Raw genomic sequence first — 13,056 nt, 5'->3', positions numbered from 1 at the left:
AGATGTCACTATTATGCCAAGAAGATTTCATGAATCTATAAAAGACACTAACCTGTAATTAAGTATAAGATAATTGATTGTAGGGCGAAATTATCCCTTAATGATATTTTCCTATTAAAAATAATTAATTTTAAACTCTAAATTAAATGAACTTAGTCCAAACAGAACTAATTAAATTCAGTATCAAATGACCCCAGAAGAAAGGTTATTTGCAGCTTTTACAAACAACAAATTTGTGGCCCAATTATCTATAAAAAGCATTTGATAAGGCACCAGGCTAGAAAACCAGGAGACTGTGAATTGTTGTGCTATTGTGGAGCAAATAGGAGGAGGAAGGAGTATGAGATATGTTGACATCCTTGGAATTATATATAATAAGGGAAGGATAAAATCTAGTAACATTTTTTAAAGCTATGCAAAGAGTCTTACCCTTAGGTGAAGTTTTAACTACAAAGAAAGAAGCAATTAACACTCCATCAGTTGCTGATTTCAGCTTCCTGAAGTGTATGTTCTAACTTAGTTTTCTCAAAGCAATTCATACAGTACTTTGCAGCTCTAAGACAGAGGTCTTCAAATTTGGCAACTTTAAGACTTGTGGACTTCAACTCACAGAATTCTGGGAGTTGAAGTCCACAAGTCTTAAAGTTGCCAAGTTTGAAGACCTCTACTCTAAGAGATGCACAAAATTTGTCAATTTTTTCAATTTCCAAACATTAGGGGTGCTCAAAAGTTGACATGCCTTGGGGATTGTAAAGATATTTTAGTGCATTTAATAGAATTTAGATGTTCTTGGTAAGTAACTATATCAACATCATAACTTTTTAACGTGTTGTTGTTTTCATAACCACATGTCCATGGAGAGTCTCATTCATTCAGGTCATGGTTGCCCCAAAGGAACTTTTTCCAAAGGACTGTCTTGATTTTTTGTTTTTCTTTTAAAATGTTTCACTTCTCATCCGAGAAGCTTCTTCAGGTTTTTTTTTAGAAAAAGCATCAATGGGACATTTAGTTTGCCTTGCACCAAATCCTTTTGCTTGTTTGCTACATCTTTTACATCCAACTAAAGAGAAGGAATGTCTTACTATTTACTTCTTTAAAGTGCTTTGAAATGATTTTTTTTTCCTATTTAAGAAAACACTAACAAAAACTATTTGTTTCTCATAAATAAATATTAATGGACCAAAAGTAAGCAGATTGGGAAAAGTTTGAGAAAATAATCTACAATCCATACAAATATATCTCAACTGGTTTTTTTAAATAACAAAGTCCCCAGCTAGATCTGTTATCCAACAAATATTGGTTTAATATACTCAATATTATAACTTCTCTGCTATATTTGAAAATTTTCACCCTCCAGAGTAAAACTGAATTGATGTAAAGCTTGAAGTGAATAGGTGATATATTCTATCACTGGTTAAGTAATGGACTTATCTTGTATCAGAAAAGAGATGAAGCAGTAACTCTCAATAGATTTTCAAACTCTGTTTTATAACTGCTACAAATCGGTCTCCATAGGACAGAATAAAGACTATATTCTTTCTTTTCAAATACTAGTAATATCTCTCATTGATTTACTCAAAATAATTATATACCAAACAGTGTTCTTCAATACCATGTAAGACTATGGAAGAACTAACTATTTGCAAACATTTCATCACACACTTAATTACAAGACTGTTTCTACGCATAACATTGCTTTCTAATTAAATATTATATACTGGTTATCTTATTCAGTGAAAGTATTTAAGAATATATTATCTAAGCCCTCATAACTTTTTTTAGTATTCTCTTTACTGAAAATGCTTATATTAATTTATATATGAAAGATTTCTTTCTCCAATACAATTTCTTTGAAAAGTGATTTTACTGATTCATTAGAGAAATAGAAAATCTGGATTGAGGAAAAATGGCAGTTAATTTAGAATAAAAATAGTTTTTCCTTTAGAAATAAAAAGAGTTTTTCCATGAAGGTATAATACTAATATTTCCTCTTAAAATTAATTCTATATAAGAGATTTGCAAATCATCAGCATCACTTTATGCTTTACAATACAGACTGCCTCATTTTTGTTAAATTACTCAGACTGAGGCATCATTGTGGAAAGGGGGTTGGCATTACCTGACACGCCTCTTCTCATAGGATGGAGCCAGCATTCAGGATGGGTTTCTCTCGTCCACTCAGAATGAGGAACGAGTAAGTTGCTTTTAGCAGGATCCACTCTCCTAGAACCCAGCTCTGATGAATCTGAAGAATTAGACTCTTGACATGGCTACTCACAGCATACATGTAACGTTACAGAACAGAAAATTCCACTTCCTGAACAGGCCACAAAATCGACATCTCTATCAGAGACCAGCCAAGCAACGAATGCTCCGTTTGAGTAAAGAGAGGAGGCACCATTAGAAACGAACCTCCAAAGGGTGGGGCTGAATGTTGGCTCTACCCTATGAGAAAAGGCTTAATAGCAATGCCCCTTCTCCATTGTGGGTGGAGCCAGCATTCAGGATGGGACCTACCAAAGTCAAAGCCAAACGTCCTCTGGGTGGGAACAGAGCAAGTCCGTTTAGTTGACCTCCTCATGGACCCTCTAAAGGACGTAGTACTGAAGGCCACACCTGCCGACCCATATGAATTGATCTTGTAGTTGCGGATAAACTGAGAGGGCGATACCCAGGTAGCCACCCAAAACACCTTCTCTAGGGAAGCCTGGGTCACCCAAGCTGCAGAAGTAGCTGCACTATGTGTAGAGTAGGCCAGGATCCCCACTGGCCTCGACAACGAGGCAAACTTGTATGCCTTAGTTATTGTAGCAATTGATACTGTCCTGTCTCTCCTGGGATAGGGAGACCCTACACTCTAAGAAATCTATAACAGCTCCCAAATGGAGCAAGGAGGGGGCGCAAGAGAGATAACTGTTGTCCAAGTTGTTTGAGAACCTATGCTGTTGGAGTGTTAAAATAGTTACCTGGAGATGACGCACCGCAAGGTGCTCGGAAGAAGCCTGTACCAAAACATCATCCAAGTAACACTGGACACGCATGTGTAAAGATTTGAGATGGGCTGCCACAGCCACAAGAACCTTCATGAACATCCGGGGGTGGGGGGGGGGAGGAAAGGCCAAAGGGATTTCTATACTGGAAATGCCTACCTGCATAGCAGAACCAAAGGTATTGTCGATAAAGCTGGTTAATCAGTATGTGCAGGTGGGCCTCAGTCAGGTCTACAGGGGAAAGGAAATTTCCCTGGCAAACGTACCCCAGGATGTACTGCAAGGAATGCATCTTGAACCGTCTATATTTAATACATCAGTTCAGATGCTTAAGGTCTAGAATTACCCTCCATTCCCCCGAGGTTTTGGAAACTATGAAAAGAATAGAATAGAATCCCTGCCCCTGCTGATTCTACGCAACTGAGGAATGGCTCAAATGTCCAGCAGGTACTGGACTGCGAAATCCATGACTGCTTTCTTTGAGGGCACTTTGGAGGTGGGGCACTGGATAAAAGACTTCAGGGGAAGGAAGACCCTGACTGACCATCTCTAGTACCCATCTATCCTGGGTAGTCTGAGCTCAAACAGAGAAAAATGGGCGAGACCTTCCCTTATGTATGTAGTGATAGAAGAGATGGCCAACCCTTCTGCCTCTGAAAGGTCGCTCGAACTGCCTCCCCCTCCCAGATTTATCCTGAGGCTATCACTGCCTAGAGCCAAACTGACCTTGTTCAATCCTTTTGTCTTCAGGCCTTAACAACTCCTTAACAACTCCTCTGATTGCCCTGGCATGGCAGAGGGAGCATGTAGTGCCACAACCAGAGCGTCAACCATAAGAATATTGAATAGAGAAGCCAACTCCAGATCCACATTGAAATGCTTACGGTCAATCAAAGAAGGCATGAGCCCAGATGCCAGGGACGACAATTGTCGTTGGATGTTGTCCAGGAATAGCTGTGGAACTGGGATGAAGTCCACCTATGGCTTGAACTCCGCTGTCGGAATCAACTACCAGCTGCACTGGCTGCTGGCTGGCTGCAACAAAGACTTGAAATACTCCAGAGGAAAGATAGCAGAAGAAATGTCACAGGAACCTTTTGTTCCTGTGACATTTCTTCATTGTCTGATAGCCTATAATCACCCTGGTCAATGTTCATTAGGGGTGCATGATTTGTCATCTGAAGTATAAGAGTATCTGTCTGGGCTATGCTGCTGGCACTGATACCAGCCCTAAGGATGGAACACTCAGAACCCACTGAAGTGGGTCTACTCAACAACTATAGGCATGCGGTCAGGCCTTATTTATACTGCAGCTGTCATCAGTAGCTGCAGAACTGCCTATCTCGCTAAGTTGGTATTAGGAAACTCACAATACCGAAACAGTTTGTTTGATTGATTGAGCAAAATCAAGTGTTAATTTGCAATTCAGAAAGGGTGATCAAGTAGCAACATCTGTCCAGTCTGAGGACCGAGTTGAAGCTGGGTCCTAGGAGGGTGGATCCTGCTAAAAGCAACATTTAGTCCTCATTTTGAGTGGACAAGGACAACCCATCCTGAATGCTGGCTCCACCCACGATAGAGGAAAGCAATTCTGTTTTCATTGGATCAAACTTATAGAGATGAATGCAACTGTTGATATTTGAAATATGACTCACAGAAACTATGCATGGTACTTTGACAAAGAGGCTATAAAATGTAAATAATAAAATATCTTAAATTGGGATGGAACACTGCAATTTTCACCATATCTTTTGTTTGTAAGGTTTGTTAGACATAGTCTCCAGAACCATTACTTTTTAGACTATCGGTAGTTATTTTGTCTGGAATTATTATTCTTTCCTCTCACTTTGAATGAAATATTTCAATTATTTTGTGATTGGTGTCATTTAATTTCAATATTTTCTGAGAATTTCTCCCAGAATATTTGATTTATTGACAAAATCTACAAGATGAGTTCTATAAATGCTTTTAAGAATACTTTTGGGCTGTTATTGAGGGTTGAATTAATGTTTAATTTACTCACCAAACTAAACAAGCAAAATGAAGTTAAGCCTATTTTTTTAAAAAAATGGAGACTAGTTTGAGTTACATATTTCTGGCTCTCTTCTATTAAAGTATTGGGTTTGGGTTTTTTGTTTTTTTAAAATACCATTTAAAAAAAGATAGAATGACAGGAAATTAATAATTAAAGCATCACTTTACCACAAGAGGAGAAACAAGACTAATGAAAAGATAACTCAACAGAACATCATGATATCAATAAATAATAATACTAGTTAAAATTACAAACAGAACTATTTAAACTAGCATTACTATTTCATGGGCAACATTTACTGATAAGTAGAAATTATATAAAAATCCTTAGGTTGGCTATAGGTATTATATTGTAGATAATAATAATAATAATAATAATAATAATAATAAAAATAAAGATGCCCTTGTGTTTAGTCGACCCCTGGAGATTATTCCTCATCTTTAATTCCAACAATAGACAATTCCAAGCAGAAAACACTCTACCTCTTTAATCAAAGATTAAAACAATGCACAAACAAATTAATGCACTAAGAAAACACTATTGCGTTAGAAAAAAGCACTGCTTGCAGAAGAGTGTTGATACTACATTCCACAAGCACATTTCTTGGAATAATTTCTTGGTTGCGGATTCCATAATGTTTGGGATGAATGACAGAATGAATGACAGAAGGGAGAAGGTATGGAGATATTTATGAAGTTTTCCTGGCAACAGCATACAAGTGGTTAAACTTCTCTTTCTGAATTCTTCATCACTGCAAATAGTCTAGTTATATATGCTTTTAAAATGATTCAGAAAAGGTGGTATAGAAAGAAGAGAGTATGAACCCACTGACTTATTAAAAAGCAGGTATTGTTCAAGGTTTCTGCTTAGCACTAGGATGCAGCTACTTTCAAGAGACATATTAATGTAATGAATGTATAGGTTTTATTATTCTTTTCTATTTTTGAACTTTTAAAATTATTTTAATGCACATAGAGAGGGTATAAATGGTTAAAGAAAAACTTTTTTCAACATCTCTACCTGCACTAGTAGAACATGTTTCTGAATTCTTCAAAATAAAGTAAAATAAATTTTAAAAGTGTCTTAAAAGTTTTCTGAACTAGACTATGTTTCCGGGGTTTCCCCCCCAGTGATGACTATTTCATGAATAATACATAGATACTCACATAATACTTCACATACTCACTCACCCTGAATTTATTTTTTAAACAAATGTAATTTTAAATTACTATTTTCTTTAATTTCTTGAATGCTAACAGTTTCAAAACAACCAAAGAATTTTTTTTAAAAATCAGCATCCCGGATGTTATTCTTCCAAGAAGCAGAAACATTCTATTTTGGCTCATAAAAATAAGAGGTGTCCTTTAAAAATTGCCCGCTTTTTACAAAACCACTCCAGCAAAGCAGCATGATCAAAGCCATTTATCTATTTGATAATTTAGGATCTGCCTGAGTGGTAGTTTGACCTTTGAGAGCAGGACAAATATTTCCAAGGAAATAGAACCTGCTGTAAACTATTTGTCAATTAACTGGGAACCACTCTAGCATTGCCATCAAATTAAATGTTCCTTTGTAACAACCTGTGGGAGAGATGTAGTGCTTGTTCTTTAGAGACTCTCAACCCCACTGTTGAAATCACAATTATTCCATTGTAGAATGGAGATGAAAAGGCAGTTAGGCTGCTAAAAAAAAATCCCACAATCCTGCATCTTTTTAAGCAGTCAATATGTCAAGGGCACGTTTGGAAACCTTCATTCCCGATTGCCCGGCTGCAAAGAACTGAGCGCCTAACACATCCTTCCTTTCTGCCCTTTCTGTCTCCCCCTGTAATCTTCCTCCTTTCAAACCATTTCGAGTCCGCATCTTAAAAGCGGGGGGCAAAAGAAGAGCTCAATCTCAAACGTCAATCAAACCCGGCTGGCGCATCCCTCCGCGGCGCTGCTTTTTTTTTTTTTTCCCCTCCCCCTGCGCTCACCTTGTGATCCAGGACGCTGATGTAGCCTTCCAAAAGACGGTCGGCGAGGCCGGGAAAGAGTCGCGGGGAGGCTGTACTCGAGGGCCGCTGGCCGTCCGGCTTCTGAAGAGAAGTGGTCGCCGCCACCTGCTGCTGGACCTGCTCTTTTAAGGCCCTTCTGCCGCCGGCACCGTCATTGCCGCTCCCGATGCTGCCGTACATAAGCAACAAGCTCGTGCACATGGTGGTGAGCGCTAAAGACACAGCCAGCCCATGGCGCTGTAAGGAGGGAGGGGCAAAGAGAGGCTGAGAACGCGCCGGACACACAGCTCGGGTCGGGGCTGAGCTGGCGAGAGGCGGGCAAGTGAGGGGGGGGGAGGAAGAGCGCTGGACCTCAACAGCACAGCGGACTGCGGCGGCGGCAAAGTGTCGCCGGGGTATCTCTCTCTCTCCCCCGTGGAGCTTACACGAGAAGCTCCACAGCCCCCCTCCTCCCCGCGGCGCTTCTCGCGCCTAACCTCCCCCCCCCTCATTCCCTCATGATTTCCCTCCGGTTTTGCCCCCCTCCCCCTTTCTCCCCACAGTTAGGCAATGCCGCAAACGGACTCTTTGGCCGGCTTTTGACAAGCGAGGCTGGCCATTTTTCCCTCTCTTTCTCTTCCCCTCAGGCTGCCGAAGGGAGCGCACACACCCCGACGCACGCCCCTCGGTGAAGCGGCTGTATGGAAGTTTGGACTTCTTCTGGAAGGGCTGGAGGGGTTGCTTCTTTTAAAAGAAATCCTTGTAAATCCTAAATAAAAAGGGAGCTTGCGAGGGACGCGGCTTTGCTCGCTCGTCTCGTTTTGGCAATTGGGGCGGCAAGACCTTCCGCGCGCCTTATTCTTATTAGCCTTTTTTTTTTGGCAAGACGCGAAAAGTGCACTCCGAGGTTGTAAACGGGGCGCCCTCCCGCCTCTTTTTTTTTTTTTAACTCCCGTCGCCTCTTAGCTCCCTCTTCCCCCCTTCTCTCTTATCCACACCCCGCTCGGGCTCGCCCACCTTTCCTTTGGCATCCCCGCCGACCCCTCAATTTTGGCTTTGCAGTTTGGAACCTCTAGGTTTTGCAACCCTCCTCGTCTCTCCAAAATTAAGACGCGAATATATACAAATGTGGGTATATGTATATATAGCGTTACATGGGAATGTGGGAGACCCGCTGCTCGAAAGACCAAAATCGTACCCTGGCCACTCTTAGGATTACCGGGGGCGACCCACAGCCGTGCGTTTCAAGCTGGACTCTTCTTCCCTCGCCAGCCCTTACAGACACCGACGCTACGCTGCACCCGCTTCCCCAAGAAAGCTAAGCGACGGAAAGTTATTCGCCTCTTGCTGCGGGTTTTGCCAGAGGCGCGTCGGCAGCACACCCACCAGCCCCGGCTGAAATCAGAAAGCCAGCCTGCCGGAGAGTCTCGGAGACCACCCGCCAATTCCCACGCCGAATCTGACGGCCTCGTTTCAAGTCCTCGCGGCGATCGAAGGATCCACGGACTTACCATCAACGTCTTCATGTTTGTGCTCCCCCGCCCGCGTCCTTTTACACCGCGATCTCAGTCAGGCTCGAGCATCTGAAAGCACTTTTTCTCCTACGGCTTCCATGGCAAAGGAACCGGCGGCGTAGTTTTCTGGCGGAGAACAAGCGAGCGAAAAATCCAAAGAGCCGCGGCGAGGATCGACCCAACCTTGAGCCGGCGAGAGAAGCGCGGCTCTTTGCAGAGATTAGAGGCAAGAATTAAAACTGGACCCTTTTAGAGTCTCCCAGTGATCTGCACAAGTACCGCCTTGACGAGGCTTTCTGGGTCCTAAACCGCGCCTTTTCCTATGCCTTCTCCCACTTTAATTTCAGTGTGTGTAGAAATTAGCAGCTTTCCATTGGGTTTGTTCCTGGCTAGCAATTTGGGAGGGAAAAAAGCTCATTTTATCAAAGCAGGAATCTGGTAACTAGAAAGGAGAATGTGATGGAGATCATCCAAGCAGTCCCATATAGCAAATCTCTTGTTTTATAATTCCACAATCTCTTATTTAATCAGTAGGCAATCTTGTAACCATCAGCTTTCAAAACACAGTAGTATTTTTAAAATCCTGTTTTAAACAAAATGTCCCAATTATTTATTTACTGAAAAAGTTTGTTGGCATTGGTAACCATTGCCCCATCCCTCAAGATTTATATTTGAACTATAATAACTTGCTTACTAGATTAAAACATTAAAGTCGCCTAGGTTGTTATTTATGAGGTTGCTGTAACATCTTTCTAAACACTGAAATAAACATTTGAAATATTGCCATTCCTACAGCAAGCTTTTCTATACCTTATTTTTTATTGCTTTATGTTTAAGATAAGACTCATCTATATTCTACCATCCATATACTGTATATATAATTAATAGCATATATCTCTTCATATCAGTCACTTAAATTAACAGTTTAACTATTTTCAAATTTTCAACAGGAGCTTTCTTTGTAAACAAAAATACTTTAACTTATTTCATGCCTTTCTTGCATAAAACCATAGTGCACTAAAGTCTATGAGAATTGGTAGATTCTTCTTATTCTTGTAGCTGATGTCTATGCAGGAATTGGTGGATTCTTCATGTTTCCATAACTGATGTCTATGCAATGTACTTCTTGTTATTGCTTTTTCTCCTTTCTCAGTTGAAGTAGACCTTGCTAGGCCAACCTAGTTATGAGCAGCATTATTGTCCTATGGTGTAATCAAAAAATGCTCCTGGAGAGATTGTAAAACTACATTAATCTAGAACTAATGTGACCAAGCTTTCTTCTTCATCAACCAAACCTGCTGGTCCAAAGAAGATCCCAGGTGCCACAAGCAAACTACATGAAAAATACATTGTCCAGAGGGCCCTTAGCATGAGCCACCAATAATTTTGTATTTTTATTGTAGTAAATATATATTTTAATGTATCTTTTTAATAAAAAAATAATTATAAATAGAATAGTTATTCTATTACAGTATATACATTTTTTGCTCTCTATATATTATTTTTGAATGTTTGTACTTTAGGAAGTTTTTTTTAAGTGACATGATTAAAATGTCAAAATGATAGCATTTAAGTCTTTTAATCCAAAATGCTCTTTGAATAACTACAGGATAATAGCAGTTTCTCTAATCTCTGTCTAATATTAAAAATTATTTGAAGAAGGAAACCATTTTATGCAAACTATTTTATCCAAAGAGACAACTGGTTTTGTCTCTTTGGATAAGGCTGAAAATGTCAATAAATTCCATTTTTATTATTTCAGTATGCAACAGGGGTGGGCACTTAATAGAAGAAGACCCATTGGGTAGAGGAAGCACATCTCTCCTCCCACTAAAAAGAAAATCCACCAAAATCTTCAGCATCCCACTTTCAATGCAATGTGTTAAATGCTGTTATATATGTACATTGTAGACTACAATGTTTTCAAATTTTCTGGTTTCTCTTTCATAAAGTGGTGCATACTTCACAAAGTCATTCCTATATTATAATCTGGCATCACTTTACCCAGTCTTTAAGGTGCCATCAGATTCTTCTGTATTTATTATATACAGTAATAGCTCAGTGATTAGATAATCAGCATATTTTATTTTAAAACAAAGATTGCTTACATGAAATAAACATAATTTTAGTTTAAAACTGAATATTATGAAAAAATAGTCTGAAAAAATGTAAAGTCTTGTTCTTCATTATCTTTCAATTTCACTGGATTCTTGGTGAATGAGCTTAATGAATCATTGACAGCAAATTAGTAGTGGTTCTTTGACTCTTGCCTCAATAAACTATACATGTATATAAATAAAAAGAGGTCATGTTTTAAAAGTAGTTTCTCTTCCACAAGAGCAGCAAGCCTTTTGCTTGAAACTAGCCAAGTTCTCTGCTATTTCATGCCAAACAAAAACATATTTATGATTAAGGCTCATAGCTGTATGTTGGACATCTGTTATACAGTATGTCTAACCGAGTAATCAAGCTTATGAGTTGGGATGATAGCTAGCTAGAGTTAGTTACAGAGTGTCTTGATTAGGTGGTAAGGTTACATTTTGTAATTTAATGTTGAATTTGCTTTGAATCATATCCAGTTATCTGATTCTCAGATTATTACTTTGTCATGATGGTCATAGACCCAGCATTTGGCAGTTAAGCTGCTGTGATGGCAAAGAAGTCATAAATGCACTCTGCCATACTTACTATGTGCTGACATGATGTATCAAGGGAAATCTTTAAGATAATTAGAAAAAAGCCAAGTTACCTATTTTTAAACTGAGAATAATTTGTCTTAACTTGGTGCCTGTTAATAAATTGTATGTTTATGTACATACATGAAAAGGCACAGATTTGTTTTCAGAAATAGTTATTCAATAACATACTTTTAAAAGGTCCTTGAAATTGCTGGATTCAATACAAAGCCAAGTGATTACTTTATTAAAAAAAGAAAATAAAAACAGAATACTTTGGCCACCTAATGAGAAGGAAGGACTCACTGGAGAAGAACCTAATGCTGGGAAAGATTGAGGGCAAACGAAGGAAGTGGACAACAGAATGAAGTGGTTGGATGGAGTCACTGAAGCAATAGGTGTGAACTTAAATGGACTCCAGAGGATGGTAGAGGATAGGAAGGCCTGGAGGAACATTGTCCATGGGAGTCTTGATGGATTGGACATGGCTTTTTAACTAACAACAACAAAGACAGAATCTTATTAGCCATAATGTATACTTATTAATATTCTAAATGGTGGCTAATCTTTCATCAGAACTGGACAATTTTGTTGATGATATTGTTTAATCAAAAATAATACACTGGATACACAATAGTGGTGGGATTGAAGTTGTAATGGGAAGATCCAAAATCATTCATATTTTTTTCTTTTGATAACTCTTGCGATGACACCCACATTTTTCTTTTCTAGGCAACTGTAAGATGGACAGCTCTTGTGACAAGTTTGAACCTTATCAAGGTTTTTAAATTATACTTTCCCTGCCCTATGCAGATATAGTAGTTCCTAATTAATCCTATCATATGATATTTCACATTGTTTGCTTTTAAGTGTGTGTGTTTATTCATTCTCTATCCAAAAATTAAAATAAAAGTCCAACCACGGGAGTTATGTACAAGATTCATATTATAATTGATTAGGAAACCATAAAGAATTAGTGAGAAAGTTCAGTTGTCCAGTAAATATGTTGCAGAACAGTTGCCTGGCAATAACTGATCTAATCTGCTTAATTTTAGCCTTGTGCTATATAGTTGGTTTGCATATTTTTGTCAGTGGATCACCAACATTGGCATGTGTGATTGGTTAGGTTTTACCTGTGTTCTGAAGTGCTACAGTCCAAATTTCCAGTTTATCTGTTGGCCTCAATGGAAATATGGTAGCTCTAGAGTAAGACTGATTTTTTAAATAGGAAGGCAGATGTGAACAGGTGTGTTGCATAGAGCGAGTGACACTATTATGACACTTTCGTTTAAGGCTAATTGAAATTCTGGAGAGAAGCACTGGTGTTACCGCTACATCACATTCATGTTTTAGTACTCCAGGCAATACAGTAATAATGCTTTAATGCCATGGAGATTTTCTGTTTTGCCCTAGCTGTTAGCTCTCAAAGATGCAGCTAGATAATTAGACTCTACACTTAATAGACTTAGCAAAGAATGGGGTTCCTTTGGAAAACTAGGTGTATTGTTGTTTTATATACAGGAGGATGTGGAAGGAAGGTAGGAAGAGTCAAAACTGAAACAGAACCTTCAGTATCAAATACAAATATAATGTTTCTTTGTGGCTATATCATTGCCATGCTGTGGACTGTCTAAGATTTTATTATATGGGAGAGTTATGTTCCAATCAATTATAACATAATTCTGCTCTGGCAATCTCTCTCTACTTATCAGAGCTTACAAAACTTTTGCCAGACCCATCCTCGAATACAGCTCATCTGTTTGGAACCCATATCGCATCTCAGACATTAACACCCTTGAAAATGTCCAAAGATACTTCACCAGAAGAGCCTTTCACTCCTCCACTCGAAACAGAATACCCTACGAGA

At 39.0% G+C, this 13,056-nt stretch overlaps 1 protein-coding gene across 1 annotated transcript in view; it reads right to left on the bottom strand.

Moving 5' to 3' along the window:
- Positions 1 to 8,715, bottom strand: part of ST6GALNAC5 (ST6 N-acetylgalactosaminide alpha-2,6-sialyltransferase 5) — an 89,262-nt gene extending 80,547 nt beyond the window's left edge. Inside the window, exons 1-2 of the mRNA XM_070746186.1 lie at positions 8,512 to 8,715; positions 7,001 to 7,258 (exon numbers count right to left, since the gene is read on the bottom strand). Of these exons, the coding sequence (XP_070602287.1) occupies positions 7,001 to 7,258; positions 8,512 to 8,526 (273 nt within the window). The 5' untranslated portion in view covers positions 8,527 to 8,715. The remainder of the gene's footprint in view (positions 1 to 7,000; positions 7,259 to 8,511) is intronic.
- Positions 8,716 to 13,056: the final 4,341 nt, after the last annotated feature.

Source organism: Erythrolamprus reginae, chromosome 3, assembly GCF_031021105.1.
Source record: "Erythrolamprus reginae isolate rEryReg1 chromosome 3, rEryReg1.hap1, whole genome shotgun sequence".
NCBI lineage: Eukaryota > Metazoa > Chordata > Lepidosauria > Squamata > Dipsadidae > Erythrolamprus > Erythrolamprus reginae.
This window is presented reverse-complemented; position numbering and strand designations above follow the sequence as displayed.